This window comes from Hyla sarda, chromosome 3, assembly GCF_029499605.1.
Source record: "Hyla sarda isolate aHylSar1 chromosome 3, aHylSar1.hap1, whole genome shotgun sequence".
NCBI classification, from domain to species: domain Eukaryota; kingdom Metazoa; phylum Chordata; class Amphibia; order Anura; family Hylidae; genus Hyla; species Hyla sarda.
The window spans coordinates 351,964,010-351,981,820 of NC_079191.1; the positions used below are offsets into that span (position 1 = coordinate 351,964,010).

At 42.9% G+C, this 17,811-nt stretch overlaps 2 protein-coding genes across 5 annotated transcripts in view; one reads left to right on the top strand and one right to left on the bottom strand.

The window, feature by feature from the left end:
- The window catches only part of POLR1B (RNA polymerase I subunit B), a 37,028-nt gene extending 20,300 nt beyond the window's left edge, over positions 1-16,728 (bottom strand). Inside the window, exons 1-7 of the mRNA XM_056567562.1 lie at positions 16,409-16,728; positions 15,427-15,594; positions 12,789-12,935; positions 8,859-8,991; positions 6,308-6,444; positions 4,442-4,665; positions 637-808 (exon numbers count right to left, since the gene is read on the bottom strand). Coding sequence (XP_056423537.1) covers positions 637-808; positions 4,442-4,665; positions 6,308-6,444; positions 8,859-8,991; positions 12,789-12,935; positions 15,427-15,594; positions 16,409-16,585 — 1,158 coding nt within the window. The 5' untranslated portion in view covers positions 16,586-16,728. The remainder of the gene's footprint in view (positions 1-636; positions 809-4,441; positions 4,666-6,307; positions 6,445-8,858; positions 8,992-12,788; positions 12,936-15,426; positions 15,595-16,408) is intronic.
- Positions 1-17,811, top strand: part of NANP (N-acetylneuraminic acid phosphatase) — a 28,744-nt gene that overhangs the window by 6,806 nt on the left and 4,127 nt on the right. For 2 of the 4 annotated variants that reach the window (XM_056567570.1, XM_056567569.1), the window contains 2 exons: positions 5,529-5,636; positions 6,302-6,385. The gene's annotated coding sequence lies outside the window, so the exon portion shown is untranslated. Of the gene's footprint in view, positions 1-5,528; positions 5,637-6,301; positions 6,386-16,700; positions 16,968-17,811 lie in introns of those variants that run through there. The other 2 variants (XM_056567571.1, XM_056567567.1) reach the window with 2 other exon arrangements.

The following is a 17,811-nucleotide window of genomic DNA, read 5'->3' on the forward strand; positions in this document are numbered from 1 at the left end:
TAATATCTATCTGGGGGCCTGTCTACCTACTGGGGAGTCCTACCTGATGAACAGGTAGGGGTTCCCAATAGGTGTAAAGGCCCCCAGATAGATATTACCCCCGGCAGCTGCGGATGCGATGATGCCAACAATTGTGTGCATCCCGCCAGGAAGGCTCGTTGGCGCTGCTGAAGGCATTTTGCGCTGCCTGCCCAAAGCAGGGCTAAATGCCTGAAAAAAAATCACCTGCCTGGCGCCCGGACCGCAAACTTTTGTACCGTGGGCCGGCAGCTTGAGACCCCTGCTTTAAGCAGACCCAAACCCAATACAGATTTTGCACTGGGGAATGGGCCTTTAAAGGGGTACTCCACTGGGCAGCATTTGGAAGTAAATGTTACAAACACTGTTTTTGCGCTGCGGGGGTCGGCCATGCCCCTAGTGACAGCACGGACACTCCCCCTCAAAGCAAGGCTATGGGAGGGGGCGTGAAATGGCGTCAAGCCCCCTCCCATAGACTTGCATTGAGAGGGCGTTGCCGTGATGTCGACCCCCGCAACGCGAAAACAGCGTTCGGAATATTTACTACCGAATGCTGCCCAGTGGAGTACCCCTTTAAGTTATGTCTGATGACTGAAAACTGAATTTGACAAAATGTACCTTCAAAAACATGAGGAGCAGCTGTCCTGGAGTTAGAACTTCCTGAGTCATCAAGCTGTCGGGACTCTCCTCCATGCACTCATCTTTGGCAAAAGCAAAAAGCTTCCTTGTCATATAGCAGAGTGCATAGAATTTCTCAACATTGGTCTTGAGATGTATACAAATACACTGTCTGTAAATGGATGACAATATGAAATTATGGGTAACAATCGGGTATTCTATGCACAAGGTTACTAAAGTTTCAACGTAAACAATTTTCAAAGTTGTTGTTGGACGCCTGCTGTAACTGGGAATTAAGCCCATCCCCAAAAGATTTGTAAACAAATTGACTGGCCTTGCCGAGGCACCTGCAGACTGTCTAACATGTATGGAAGTAGGGCTGGGCGGTATACCAGTTCATACCGAATACCGAAATTTTTGTGCTGCACGATATGAATTTGAACCCATACCGCAATACCGGTTTGGCCCCTCCCCCTCAGGAATGAATTATCAGCCCAGCGCTGCGCTGTCCCCATCGGGGTATTACTCACATATCACCCGCATGCGCTGCCCTCCTCGTCCTGTTCGTTGTGGCTGCCGGTGCTGACACTCTATATCAGTGGTCTCCAACCTGCGAACCTCCAGATGTTGCAACACTACAACTCCCAGCATGCCCGGACAGCCGTTGGCTGTCCAGGCATGCTGGGAGTTGTAGTGTTGCAACATCTGGAGGTCCGCAGGTTGAGACCACTGCTCTATACTGTGCGGTATATCCCTATGCCCGGGCTGCAAAAAACAAACAAAATAAACTTTAACTCACCTCCCGTTGGTCCGGTACCGGCCTCACTTGATTCCTGGGGATGGGAACGTTGGACAGCCGTCAGCCTATCACCGGCCGCAGCGATGTTCCGCCTCGGGCGGTGATAGGCTGAGCCCACTGTCATGTAAGAAGCCGGCCAGAGCTCCTTACATGACAGCGGGCTCAGCCCATCACAGGCCGAGGCAGAACATCACGGCGACTGGTGATAGGCTGACGGCTGTCCAACGTTCCCGTCCCCAGTGTAAGGCCGACGTAGGTGCGTAAAAGTTTATTTTGTTTACCTTCTGCAGCCTGGGCATAGGGATACCGCACAGTATAGAGTGTCAGCGCCGGCGGCTTGTGGGCTGATAATATGGGGGGGGGTGGGGGCTAGGAAATACCGTTATATACCGTGGAACCGGCAAAAGTTTAAAAAATACCGTGATACACACATTTGGTCATACCGCCCAGCCCTATATGGAAGCTTTCAGACTTTCCACTACAGATGATGTCAGGTGAGAGAAGGATCAGGAATGTTAAATTTCAATTGCCTGATCCTTTTGTTTTCAGAGAGATAAACCGCTGCCAGTGCTTACATCCCCTCTTTCTATTAAGACCACATAAATGCTCGGCTACACCAAATGTTCACTTGTATAGGATGTCTGGGAGAGATAGCAGTCGGCTAAGGGTGAATCTTGACCTGCGACTACCTGCGACACCTAAAAGCTGGCCATATGCATTATATTAGTGTTGGCCGGACTATATGATCCTGGCTGGATTGTCAAATTTGTAAATGGGTCTCTCCAGATGTTGGTCGGAGAGAAGGGTTAGTGCTTAGTTAATCCTTTTGGATAAGCCACTGCTAGAACAATCTATCCCCATCCAGAATACAAGTTGTGGGATCATATAAGCTAGCTGTGGGCCAACAACTATCTGAAACGTATAGCCAGCTATATAGGGGTTGCCCAGTATTAGAATATGCAGCACCACTCCGGTCCACAGGTTGTGTGAAGTATTGCAGCTGAGTTCCATTCACTTCAACGGAGCAGAGCTGCAATATTTTTTTTTCATTAAGCCTATCCAACTTTCAGGTAGCATAGAGTCACTATAGACAGAGTACTAGTGTGAGAAATAGAAATACAATAGACTAGGAAGACTAGGAAGAGTGAGCAAATCTGATTTTTCAGTGGGCCATGAAGACAACTTTTATATCCTCCATCACTAGAAAATTACTCTTCAAGGTTCAACAACTACCTGTTTTTTATTTAGCATGGCCCTAACTACTCAACTTGAGAACGAGAAAGAAATGAGACTGCACTCACCATCCAACGCTGTTTATTCGGTCACGGCTGAGGCAGAGGCAACCCGGAACAGGCTGTTTCATATTTAACTGCGCTTCTTCAAGCTGGTATATCGGCTTGAAGAAGCCCTTGCCCCCGCACCTGCCTGCACTTTCAGATGACCAAATAAATGGCGTTGGATGGTGAGTGCAGTCTCATTTCTTTCTCGTTCTCAAGTAGTTACAGTCTTGTTATAGACTTTGCACCTCCGGGACCAACTTTACAGTTCAGGAGACCCCAGTCCTCTCCCCTGTCTGGATTCTGTTTACCCTAGTCCTGCTAGTGCCGGGCCACTGTTTCTCTCAATACATATAGCCCTAACTACTCATGTTTAGGGGAACAAGAAATAAAGGGGCACAGTGACTCAGTGGTAACTTTGTAGCCCTGGTCTCAAGCTCAAATCTGACCAGAAATAACATATACATGGTGTCTGTATGTTCTCCCCGTGTTTGGTGGAGTTACACTGTATGTTCCAGTTTCTTCTTACACCCCAAAAAACTCCAACAGGCTTCCTATGAACTGGACTCCAATGTACATGTCTGAGATAGGGAACTCTGAGTGTGAGCTCTATTGCTGACAGGGATTGATGCGAACAGTGAGATTTATACACCGCTAGCACCAACTAGCAAGCACATGGATCAAAGTAATTACCAGTAAATAGAACTATTAATTTTAGTTTACAGCTCATAAAAATAAAATCTATCACTAGAGAAGAAGTTAGGATAAGCCACCACTTTGTGACCAGTGAGTGATTCTGAGAATGCAGGGGCCACTGTGCTGGCCACCTATAGTGCAAGGAACTGCAGCACAATCCCATTCACATAAACCAGTGCTGACCTCTTCATTCTCAGATCAGATGGGCTCCTAGAGCTCAGACTCTCCCCTATCACAAAGTGAAGGCATTTCCTAGTGATAAACCATTACTTTATGGGAAAAACCCTTAAAGCGTAACCGTCCGATCCAACAAAAACATATTTTTTAATATATCACTCCGTACCTAATCCTGACCATGTACATCTAATTTTTATGTGTCTAGCACATTTATTTATTTTTTGTTACACTTAATTTAGCTCACTAGTCTGTATTCCTCTCAAGGGAAGGGGCGTGGCCTCACTGTGCAGGTCTCCGCCCCCTCCCTCAGTATGCTGTCTGCTCACATCTCCCCTAGCATTAGCAAAACTACAACTCCCAGCTTGTCCTCACTGACAGTAGCAGGACACAAGCTGACAGTGGGAGGATTTTTCCTCCAGCTCTGAGCCCTGTACTCACAGCTGTCAATCAAGGAAGTGTGTCCATGACATAGGTGATGATGCATGGACACAGCAGGACTAGTATGTGTCCAAGCAGGCAGGGGGGCAGTTATTTGACTGGCTTTTTCAGTATGAAATACAGAAAATTTTCTAATGAAAGCAATTGCAAAACCTATTGGTATGGCATGCTTTACAACATATCAAAAGTTTTTGTATCTGACAGTGCCCATTTAAGCTACAAATACTTTGGAATGCAATATATATATATTTTATATTTACAGGTCACCATTGGATGGATCATTTAGTTATTTTATGAAAAGAAGATTGGCAGAAATGCCCAATATATTGGTGGTATGGCCAAACAGCCTGGGCTCGTACAGCAAATATTAAATCTACTAAAGACATTTCATGTGCAAAAAAGATTCATCATATCTTACTCTAGAAGAACCTCTGCCACTCGGTCATCTGAATACCACTCCGGGAGGTTGAACTTGACTCGGAAGCGTTCTCCCAGATATTTGAGAACTTGCTTTTGGGTCAGACACCCCTCTGCTATCACGGCTCGCAGTATGTTTGTGATGCAGTCTCTATAGAAGGAATTGTCCTCTTTTCCCTTGATCAGCTCTGTGAAAATCTGAAAGTCTGAAAAACCAACCAATGCCTGTAAGAGGGAAATGAAACCAATTTATATTGGACGCTGGTTCACAAGGACATAAACACGGAAGCAGATGGTTTTGTTCACTGTGTAGTGGCAGTGCAGACTTACTGCAGCGCAGCTCCAATTGAAGCAACCAGACGCAACCAATACTCAATAGAGCCATCTGATTCGGGCACCATTCACTGTGTTTATGTCAAAGCTGTGGCTCTGCCGAACAACTAACTGGTAGGGGGCTGGGTGTTGGCACCCCACTGATCTGACATTGATTGCATATACTGAAATACTGAAGACAAGTCATCATTTGTTTCTGCTGGGGATTTGGCTGCAGCCATCCTGCTGTAAAATCCACATGTGCTATATGCAGATTTTGATGCAGATTTGCCACAGACTTGCTGCAGATATAATGCACATGGGGAAGTCTGGATGCAACACATAGGGGTTTTCCTGCAGATTTGCTAAGGCCACATCTGTAGTGGGAAAAGAACACGACCTCCCCTTATAATGCATAGGGCCAGTGTATAACAGGAAGAGAATGCATAACAGACTTTCTTAGGCTGCATTCACATTACGATTTGCACTTTCAATGTACAGGTATGTCGGCAGAGGATTAAAATCGGCTGCAGATATAGCACATATGTGCCTGGATGGGCACAAGCCTCATTCAAACCAATGGCCTGAACGTAGTCGCTAGGTGGGTCATTTTCTGGGCATAGCAGACTTTTGGCTCGGACTGAAAACGTGACAGACCACAATTTTTTGTCTAAGCCAAAAGTCAGATATTCTCGGAAAAAGGAATGTTGTGTGAAATGCATGGATTTGTTTAATCTTTTCTGACAATGTGTTCTCTATTTCCTTGTTTCCTTTAGCTTTCAAACATGCATGATCACAATGCAGGCAGCACCATCTAGAGGTTGTATGAAGGTATCATTTCTATATGGCGTCTCATCTCTGGTACTGGGTCCATCAGTTTGTGGGTTAGTAAAGAACTATATCTTATATAGGTTTGGGTTTATTATTTTCATTTAGATATCAGTTTTCCACTGCCCCCATTATATACAGTTCACCTTTCCTATAATAAATATTATATATATATATATATATATATATATATATATATATATACACATACATACACACACACACACACACACAAATGCACTTTATTCATATACATGTATTTGTTGAAACTGGGGACATACTATATTAGGTAATTTTTTCAGAGGGGTGGGGCGTTTTGTTTTGAACTGCAACTTATTGTTTCTTTAATGTATGTTTTATTTCTTATTACAGATAATAAAAAGATTTTTAAGTATTTTAAATATTTTTGGCGGCTCGGTGCAATGTCTTTTTGGTATATTCATGCTATTGTAGATGCAGAGCATCTTACCTCTGCTAAGAACAAACCCATTAAATAGATATTATGTCTGTTTTATGTCAAAAGTTTTCTTTCTAATGAAAGTGACAATTTAATAGTGAACCAAAATAAGATAGGGAAGGGAATAGGGGGAACCACAAAATATAGAAGTGGACCAAATGTGTGCAATCACCATGTTTCTTAACAGAGAGCAGCACCTACTGTGGGAAATATGTACCAATTGTTTGTCTTATGTATGAGATGAGTTCTTTACACTTGACCTAGACTGACCTTCAATACAAAGCCCAGGGGGATGAAGAAGAGCTCTTTCTGATAAATGAAATTAACCATCACGGAGCCATTTTCCAGGTAATGTAGATTCATGTTTATGGCAGTGTGCTCATCTCTGACACAACGAATTGTGACACCTGGGGGGGGGGGGGGGGGAAACAAAAAAAAATGATATCATAAACAGGTTCATTTCATGGTTCTTTCTAGTCTGACTGATAATAGTACAACTATGACTTTTGTGTAAGGCAAATTACTCCTTTAGTATCCAGGCCCCCAAATTACATGTCCAACCTGTAATCCTACAGCGTTACACCAGTATTTGTAATGTGTGAGAAAAGAAAAATAGATAGAATTCCATTAAAATCGGCAGAATACAAAAAAGGTGCACACCGGCATGTTTGAGGTGAAACCTCGAACATGCCGGTGTGTACCTTTTTTGTATTCTGCCGATTTTAATGGAATTCTAATAAACGGATGGTTTTACCAGTGTTGTGACTATTTGGACTTATTTGTGATGTGTGGCTACATAGTTCATAGTTCAGAACATTTTATTATACAATGAATAGGAGGATCCAGTGGTCATGTGATCATCTCATCCTCTGTAGATTAAAGAGAATCTGTCATCAGTGTCACCAGCACTAACCTGTTAGTACAGGCTGGTAGTACGGGTGACCCTGATGATAATGATACTTACCTATCACTGATCCTTGGCCCCGTTTGCTGGTTATTCTCCTTTTTCAAACGGCAGGTTTGGTGCATGTGGCAGCGCTCTAGGAGCATGCTGACGTGCCGGCTGCTTCCTCACTCCGTTTTGGCTGCAAGCAGGCTAGAGGAAGCAGAAGTTGTGAGGTCAATGTACTCCTGGAGTGCCGCTCATGCACCAAACCTGCTGATCAACCACTGATTAGGGAGGATAACGGGCAAACAGGCAATAGATCGGCCCGTCTTAAGTATTATATTCATCAGTATCACCCGCACTTCAAGTCTGTACCAACAGGTTAGTACAGGTGACACTGAAGATAGATTCCCTTTAACCTGTTGGGGACGGAGGGCATACCTGTACTCCCTTCGCCCGCTCCCTTTCTATAACGTGGGGCCACGCCGTCATAGCGGTTCGGGCCTTGCCTCTAACAATGGCCGAGACCCATGGCTAATAGCGTGCGGCACTGATTGCGGTGCCGCGCGCTATTAACCCTTTAGACGCGGCATTCAAAGTTGAACGCCACGTCTAAAGTGAAAGTAAAATGTTGCCGGTTAGCTCAGGGGGCTGTTAGGGATCACCGCGGCTAAATTGCGGCATCCCGAACATCTGTAGGACAGCAGGAGTGTCCCCTTACCTTGCCTCCTGGTGTCCGATCGCCGAATGACTACTTAGTGCCTGAGATCCAGGCATAAGCAGTCAAGCGGCAGAATCATTGATCAATGGTTTCCTATGAGAAATGTAAATGTAAAAGATCAGTGTGTGCAGTGTTATAGCCACCTATGGGAGCTATAACATTGCAAAAAAAAAATAAATTAAGATCATTTAACCCCTTCCCTAATAAAAGTTTGAATCACACCCCTTTTCCCATTCAAAAAAAAAAAGTGTAAATAAAAATAAACATGCGATATCACCGCGTGTGGAAATATCAGAATTATAAAAATATAATGTTAATTAAACCGCACGGTCATTGGTGGATGTGGAAAAAAATTCCAAAGTCCAAAATGGCGTATTTTTGGTCACTTCTTATATCATGAAAAAATGAATAAAAAGCAATCAAAAAGTCTGATCAATACAAAAATTATATTGATAAAAACTGCAGATCACGGCACAAAAAATGAGCCCTCATACCGGCCCGTACGTGGAAAAATAAAAAAGTTATAGGGGTCAGAAGATGACAATTTCAAACGTATAAATTTTCCTGCATGTAGTTATGATTTTTCCAGAAGTACGACAAAATCAAACCTATATAAGTAGGGTATCATTTTAATTGTATGGACCTAGAGAATAAAGAGAAGGTGTCATTTTTATCGAAAAACGAAAGCCCCCAAGTTACAAAATGATGTTTTTTCTTCAATTTTGTGGTACAAAGTTTTTTTTTTTTTTCCATTTAATTTCATTTTAGATTTTTGGGTAAAATGACTGATGTCATTACAAAGTAGAATTGGCGGCACAAAAAAAAAAAGCCATCATATGGATTTTTTGGTGCATAATTGAAAGGGTTATGATTTTTAAAAAGGTAAGGAGGGAAAAAATGAGAGTGCAAAAACGGAAAAACCCTCCGTCCCCAAGGGGTTAAAGACATGAAGGAAATAGAGCGATTCAGCAAGTAGATAAAGTTAAAACTTGGATTAATAAAGTTGGAACTTTTATCTACTTGCTGGATCAATTTACTTCCTTTATGTCTGCTATTGACATGCACCAGGTTTAAACACTTTCCTCTTTCTGTCAAGAAAGGTAATTTAGCAAAAATGGTTTCTTTTTACATGGACAATGTTAAACACAATCTTTGAGATGGGAATACCGCTTTAAGATACCCTGTGCAGAAAGAAATACATAAAAAGTCCTCACCATATTGAGTATAGCCTGGGCCTCGGGATTTCCACCGGGGACGAGTTATAGCAACAGGAAAGTTCCTCCTCTGCATGATGAGCATTCTGATAACTTTCTCTATTCCGTTTATGATGAAGTAGCCACCCATTTCCTTGGTAAATATAAAATCAACAATAAAGCACTGTAAAGTCTACATGAATTAAAAACACATATTGCTTTGTAAAAGGAAACAAAATCCCATGAGCAATGGGAAATGATGCTTTTAAAAGGGAAAGTTGGTAATTCCAATTGAGTGATTTATTTAACCCGTACGGATACTTTTTAGCCAAAGAATAGTTCCAATTTTTTGAGCAAATAGATGCTACCTATGTTTAAAACAGGCGTGTCCTTACCACACATCTTATTACAATAAACGCTAGACAACTAGCATATATTATATCTGAAATCTACACCAGCTCGATTCAAAGTGGTGTTAAAGGTTTTTTTTTATTTGACTATGCTACAGGGGCTGTCAAGTTAGTGTAGTTCATAATATAGTGTTTGTATCTGTGTTTGGTGGATGGTCTCGCAATTCTTATGTTACACAGTTACATAGTTAGTACGGTCGAAAAAAAGACATACGTCCATCAAGTTCAACCAGGGAATTAAGGGGTAGGGGTGTGGTGCTATATTGGGGAAGGGATGAGATTTTATATTTCTTCATAAGCATTAATCTTATTTTGTTCCAGGAATGTATCTAATCCTGTTTTAAAGCTGTTAATTGTTCCTGCTGTGACCAGTTCCTGAGGTAGACCGTTTCATAAATTCACAGTCCTCACGGTAAAGAAGGCGTGTCGCCCCTTGAGACTAAACTTTTTCTTCTCCAGACGGAGGGAGTGTCCCCTCGTCCTTTGGGGGAGGGGGGGGGGGTTTAACCTGGAACAGTTTTTCTCCATATTTTTTGTATGGGCCATTAATATACTTATATACGTTTATCATATCCCCCCTTAAATGTCTCTTCTCATGTGATCTTTGCTCCGATGTAAATTTTTTGCAGCATACAAAATTAGTGTTGTCTCGGGCCTTTCCCAGGTTGCAGTGGGGCCCGAGACATTACATCACTAGTCAGGTGTTGAAGGAGAGTATGGTAGTGCTTCAATTGATGGCACAACCGCTGGGTGGGATATCATTCTCCACAGGGCTACAGGAAATTGTACGAGCCCAGCTGTGCTACAATGGGTGGGGTGGAGATAAGTTACCTTCCACCAAGAAACAAAGGATCTTGGGGATTGTAGTCTGAGGGAGGTTACAGAAACAGGAAGTAGCCAGTTTATATAAACAAGCCAGTAGTTTGATGGGGACACGGCCATTTACCACCTACAGAAGCACGGCTCTTTAGAAAGCATGTCCATTAGAGGCTGACAGGCAATAAGTAAAGTCACCTTAAGGTGGATAACCCCCTTTAAGAGGCCAAATGAAATGGCTGCCACCAGTTATTCACCCTTAAAGAGGTTATCCGGCCGTCACCCCCCCTCCCATAGACCTGAATGGAGGACAAACAGAGCTTTCCGAGACTGGAGACACCCCCCCCCAATTCCCGCGTCTTTCCTTCACAACGAATCTGATACAATATTACGGATAATAAGGCAGTGCAGCACGGGACCTCAACCAGTGTACATGGAATATAGTTATGGCAGAAAAATAACCACGTTGGAAATAAGTACTATACCCTAGAATCATGATACATAAAGGCTAACATAACAATGAAAAGTACTGGGGCAATACAGGCAATGACTTATTGTGTAGATAACCCACATAGAAGAGATCAACTACAAAACAACATAGCACACCAACACAGACAGAGCGACAAGACACAAGAAACAGAAAGAGTGCGGTCAAGACATTAGAGTGCATTAGTCTGCAGACCTCCCAGATCCCCCCAACAGCACCTACATAGGTGGATGGCAAACCTGGGATTTCAATTCAGGGTCCCCAGCAGTCAGTACTTTTAGCCAAAACCAGGAGAGGGTCCAAATCACAAGGAACTCTGCAATCTTTCCATTACAGTTCTTCTGTGTCGGTTTCACTCCTGGTTTTGACTAAAAATATGGATCAAAATGAGGACCAAATTACATATGAACCCAGATAAAATCATATAAAGATCTTATTATAGGTCTGTTGCAGTGGGTGGACATTGGATTTGGGTACAATAACCAAAGGCAATATTTAGACGGAGCTACCCAAAGAACGGGTGCCATAGATCAACTTCTGTTTTGTAAATTGTACTGTATATACGGAGAACCTCATGTCAGAAATTTACCACTGTAAAGGATCAGCAATTGTAACACTAGATTACAAAGATTGTCAATAGCTTATTGCTCCATATTTTAGCTAGAAGACTCAGCACATGGATCACTACAGACTTATGACTTGAATTTATGAAACGTCAGAATCTATTACTTCCACCATAAGTATAAAACCAGGGCACTCACCATTATCGATGGTTTGGTCTTCTATGTTAAATTAAAGGGGTACTCCCCTGGAAAACATTTTTATTTAATTTTTTTATCAACTGGTGCCAAAAAGTTAAACAGATTTGTAAATTTCTTCCATTTAAAAATCTTAATCCTTCCAGTACTGATCAGCTGCTATATGCTCCATAGGAAGTTATTTTCTTTTTGAATTTCCTTTCAGTCTGACCACAGTGCTTTCTGCTGACACCTCTGTCCATAGCAGGATACGTTTTCTATGGGGATTTGCTCCTACTCAATGCTCCTACTACTAAAATGGACAGAGGTGTCGGCAGAGAGCACTGTGGTCAGACAGAAATTCAAAAAGAAAAGAACTTCCTTACGAACATGCAGCAGCTGATAAGTACTGGAAGGATTAAGATGATTAAATAGAAGTAATTTACAAATTTCTTTAACTTTCTGGTACCAATTGATTTAAAAGAAGACGTTTTCCAGTGGAGTACCCCTTTAAACAACGAACATCAGTGCAATGCAGGATGAACAGGGACAGACAGTAATGGGGAATGCTTCTCTGGGTGACGATGCCATTTGCACTATAGTGCGAAACGGCACTGTCGCCCAGAGAAGCATTCCCCATTATTGTCTGTCTGTGTTCATCCTGTATTGCACTTATGTTCGTTGTTTAATTTAACACAGAAGAATGAACCAATGATAATGGTGAGTGCCCTGGTTTATGGTGGAATACTTTATGATCTGTTTTGAAATATCCAGTGAGCACCACTATTGAGATAGAATCTGTCAAGAGTGGGAGTCAGCAATGTCCAGAAGGGTTGAAGAGGTTCTCATGTGGAAAACATTTTTTATTTTTATTTTTTTAATCAACTGGTGCCAGAAAGTTAACAGATTTGTAAATTACTACTATTAAAAAAAAACTTTACCCTTCCAGTACTTTTTAGCAGCTGTATACTACAAAGGAAATGCTTTTCTTTTTTAATTTCTTTTTTGTCTTGTTCACAGTGCTCTCTGCTGACACCTGATGCCCGTATCAGGAACTGTCCAGAGCAGGAGAAAATCCCCATAGCAAACCTATGCTGCTCTGGACAGTTCCTGACATGGACAGAGGTGTCAGCAGAGAACACGGTGGAAAAGACAAAAAAGAAATTCAAAAAGAAAATAATTTCCTCTGTAGCATACAGCTTCTAAAACTTACTGGAAGGGTAAAGATTTTTTAATAGAAGTGATTTACAAATCTGTTTAACTTACTGGCACCAGTTGATTTAAAAAAATATATATATTAAATAAATAAAAAGAAAGGTTTTCCACTGGAGTACCCCTTTAAGTGATTGATGCATGAGTGTCGAGCATACTCTTTGTACAGATGTCAGAATTTATTAGGTACTCATTCACAAACGGATAATAAAAGGATGTAAAACCCGGTGCTTATAGTAATAAGCACATTCAGGCATATTAGGTCTATAAAGTAAGATACTCTTCTTACCTGCTCCTCTTCATGATGCTGAACGAGTTGCTTGGGTGACAGGCCGTACAAGTTACAGAGTTTAGATCGCACCATGATCGGGATGTGTCCCAGGAATTGTTTGACAACCCCTTTCTGAACTCCATTGACAGACCAGCTTATATCCACCTACAAAAAATGTGATTACATACAGGAAATAGAAAACTTCCATATCAAACACATATCTAAAGTTCAGACCAATAACCTGCAGAGATCTGACAGCAGACACAGCTTACCATCAATTTCCACTTCAAGAGGCACAGCTCCCGGTGTGACCAATTTAAGTGCTTTATTAAATGGGCAGTCACTTCAAAAATTTTGATTTGTCAGGGTCTCAATCGCTAGATATAGAGTGGAGAAGTGCACACTAAGCGCTTTCTCGTACAGCTCTGTCCCCAAAAAATTGACTTTTATATTCTATGGTACTTTATCCTGTCACATTCACAGAACTGGGGGGGGGGGGGGGGGGGGGGAATGGGGGGTGTAACAGCCACAAGCCTTCCCCCCTTGTTGTAGTAATCGGCAGGTGTCATTTACATTGGTGGTCATCCAGAAAATCTAGTCAGGTCTATAAATTTTGGGACATCGACACAATTCTAACATTTTTGGTAGAGATGAGCGAACTTACAGTAAATTCAATTCGTCACGAACTTCTCAGCTCGGCAGCTGATGACTTTAGCTGATGACTTTAGAATTAGTTCAGCTTTCCGGTGCTCCGGTGGGCTGGAAAAGGTGGATACAGTCCTAGGAGACTCTTTCCTAGGACTGTATCCATCTTTTCCAGCCCACCGGAGCACCTGAAGGCTGAACCAATTTACGCAGGAAAAGTCATCAACTGCGTATTTTTTGGCTCTATACACCACCACAATGGATTTGAAATGAAACTAACAAGATGTGCTTTAACTGCAGACTGTCAGCTTTAATTTGAGGGTATTTACATCCAAATCAGGTGAACGGTGTAGGAATTACAACAGTTTGCATATGTGCCTCCCACTTGTTAAGGGACCAAAAGTAATGGGACAATTGGCTTCTCAGCTGTTCCATGGCCAGGTGTGTGTTGTTCCCTCAATATCCCAATTACAATGAGCAGATAAAAGGTCCAGAGTTCATTTCAAGAGTGCTATTTGCATTTGGAATCTGTTGCTGTAACTCTCTAGATCAGATCCAAAGCATACTGGAAAGGCAACCAAAATTTTTTTAAGGCAAAGAAGTGGAATGTTATTCAATGGCCAAGTCAATCACCTGACCTGAATCCGATTGAGCATGCATTTCACTTGCTAAAGACAAAATTGAAAGAACAAGCCGGAACTGAATACAGTTGCAGTAGAGGCCTGGCAGAGCATCACCAGGGAGGAAACCCAGCAATGTCTGCTGATGTCTATGCGTTCCAGACTTCAGGCTGCAATTGACTGCAAAGGATTTACAACCAAGTATTAAAAAGTGAAAGTTTTATTTATGATTATTATATCCCATTACTTTTGGTCCCTTAACACGTGGGAGGCACATATGCAAACTGATGTAATTCCTCCAGCGTTCACCTGATTTGTATGTAAATACCCTTAAAGTGTAGCTCCCACCATCCTTTTTTTTTCTGTCCTTGCCTATTGCCCATCTATCCCTAACCCCCTCCCTGCTTTAATTTTATTTTTTTTACTATATTAAAAATGCTTTTTTGTCTGATTGGTAATGTGCTCACTACCAGGCATGACGTCACTGATGCCTGCTGGAGGTCCCGACTTCCGCCCTTAGTTCATCTACACAGGGTGCCTCCAGGTGTTTCACCACTACAACTCCCAGCTTGCCCTGACATCTATTGGCTGTCAGGGCATGCTGGGAGTTTTAGTAGTGAAACAGCTGGAAGCACCCAGTGTTGAAAACAATAAATCAGGGCCATGGGCGCGGCGCCGCGCTACCCCGCACCCCCCCCCCCTCCGTATTAAAACCTTGAACCCCGCTCTCCCCCAACCCGTGTTAAAACCCTAATCCTCCTAAACATATCTCCCCTAAACATACTTACATGCCGCAGAGTCCTGCAGCAGCACCGGCGTGCTGCTGGGCCAGCAGCAGCGGCGACATGTGCAGGAGGAGTGGCCTCCAGGCCAGTGGCCAGGGAGCCAATGCGCTCGATCCTGCCTGTCTGATTGACAAGCAGGGAGCGAGCACAGGCTGAATGAATTCGGACCGATTGTCCAGCAGGCATTTGTCTGAATTCAGGCCTGCAGCCGGTCACTAGGAGGGAGACCCCCTAGTGGCCGGTTTTCAAACGTAAATTAAATGGTTTTAATTAAAAAAGAAAAAAAAAATATCATGAAAATATATTAGAGATATGTTGTAGTACATATGTACTACAACATATCAAAAAAAAATGTTGATGACAGTGCCCATTTAAATTAAAGCTGACAGTCTGCAGTTAAAGCACATCTTGTTTATTTCATTTCAAATCCATTGTGGTGGTGTACAGAGCCAAAAGTGTTAGAATTGTATCAATGTCCCAATATTTATGGACCTGACAGTATAACATACAGCTTGTATGACCACTCGGCAGGGCGATGACTCAATGACGTCTCAATGGTTTTTGGTCCGGCACATAAGTAGACAGTGATGGAAAAACCATACTCACAGTCAGCCTTCCCCGATATGTGCAGCGCCGTCCGCGGCACTCTGCGGGGTAGATCTTGGGCTCCTTGCAGAGGCTTCCTTTTGGAATCATGGGCGGGCTGATGACTGCATCTACTATGTCAAATGCTACATGGTCGTTCTTGAAGTTAAATTCTAGCGGCTTCATCGCCTATAAATAAAGGGAACATAACATTGGACATTCTGTTACCTGTGGGCAGTATCACCTGTTCAGATGTGACACATACGTTATTGTGATAGCAATATAAGTATTTACAGGTGATGGCAGCGAGGGGGCTATACAGCACACTTTATTACAGGATTTCAAGGGGAGCTCCAATAACACTTAGAGATGAGCGAAATTACAGTAAATTGGTTCGTCACAAACTTTTCGGCTCGGCAGTTGATGACTTATCCTGCATAAATTAGTTCAGCTTTCCGGTGGGCTGGAAAAGATGGACACAGTCCTAGGAAAGAGTCTCCTAGGACTGTATCCACCTTTTCCAGCCCACGGAAGCACCTGAAAGCTGAGCTAATTTATGCAGGAAAAGTCATCAACTGCCGAGCCGAGAAGTTTGTGACGAATTGAATTTACTGTAAGTTCGCTCATCTCTAAACACTTTATCTGTCTTTACTCCCAGCGGTAGACATGTCCGGCTGATGTAGTGTGTTCTCGACATACAGCTGTCCTACTGTAGCAAAACTACAATGTCATTATGACTGACATAATCTGGACTGCTGCATGAGCATGATGGGAGTTGTAGTTTTTAAACATCTGAGTTAGGGCAATGTTTCTCAACCAGGGTGCCTCCAGCTGTTGCAAAACTACAACTCCCAGCATGCCCGGACAGCCTTCGGCTGTCCGGGCATGCTGGGAGTTGTAGTTTTGCAACAGCTGGAGGCACCCTGGTTGAGAAACACTGGGATGGGAAATACTGCAGGGACATCTGACGCCCCACAATTGTCATATTGGGTTTAAGCCTCACCTGAACTGCCAGGTACAGCCCCTCTGTCATGGCCTCATTGAAGGACTCTACGTGGGCTCTAGTGATGTCCTGCAGCGGAGGGTGCTGCTTATCCCCAGGTCTTCCATAGTTGGGGTCAGTCAGTTTCTTCAGACTAGGTTGGCTGGGCAGGTTCTGCCACTTCTGGGTCGCATGCATTGCGCTTTGTTGGCCAGGAGCGGCGCAGTGTACGGTAATCCCGTCCGGAACCCTTTTCCCGGGGAGACGAGCAGCACACGTGCAACCAGAAGGGGCGGGCAGCTGCACACACACATGCTGTAGGAAGCACTTCCGCCAATGCGTGTAGCTGTCAAGCGCCCCACGTGATTACCTCCTCCTCACCTAGAGGTCTGAGCTGAATCTTGGCACGGCGGCCATTTTTCTGTAGACCGCTGACTCGGATTATGAGGCAGTAAGACAGCCATTGTTTTGGAGACCTGTATTAAAGACAATTTATTTCCCTCTGCTTCCACGTTCCTCCAGGCTTCCTGTAGGGTGACAGTGAGTTTGATAGTTTGTACAGAGGGGACGTGGAAGTATAGTAAGTATCGGGAGATTGTTGTGTATACTTTGCTCTGTTAACTGGAGACAATACTACGGGAATACATCTGCTGCTACTAATGTGTAATCCAGTGTTTCCCAACCAGGGTGCCCCCAGCTGTTGCAAATCTACAACTTCCAGTCATAGGCTGTTTGGGCATGCTGGAAGTTGTAGTTTGCAACAGCTGGAGGCACCATGGTTATAAGATACTGTTGTAATCAATGGTTAACACATTCTTGTATGAAAATGGACTAAACGTTTAAGGGCGCATTCACATCACGATATTGATAAAAATGAGGGCTTAAAGGGGCTTCTCCTGTGGAAAACCTTTTTTTTTTTAAATCAACTGGTGCCAGAAAGTTAAACAGATTTGTAAATTACTTCTATAAAAAAATCTTAATCCTTCCAGTACTGTTTAGGGCCTCTATACTACAGAAGAAATGCTTTTCTTTTTAGATTTCTCTGATGTCACGAGCACAGTGCTCTCTGCTGACATCTCTGTCCATTTTTGGAACTGTCCAGAGTAGCATATGTTTGCTATGGGGATTTTCTCCTTCTCTGGACAGTTCCTAAAATGGACAGCAGAGGTCAGCAGAGAGCCCTGTGGTCATGACATCAGAGAAATCTAAAAAGTTAAGCATTTCTTCTGTAGTATTTAGCCCCTAAAAAGTACTGGAAGGATTAAGATTTTTTAATAGAAGTAATTTACAAATCTGTTTAATTTTCTGGCACCAGTTGATTAAAAAAAAAAAAAAAAGTTTTCCACGGGAGTACCCCTTTAAAATCATATGCTAAAAAATCAAATCTGAAGTGTCTAAAAATCATATATGTCAGACGTAGGGTA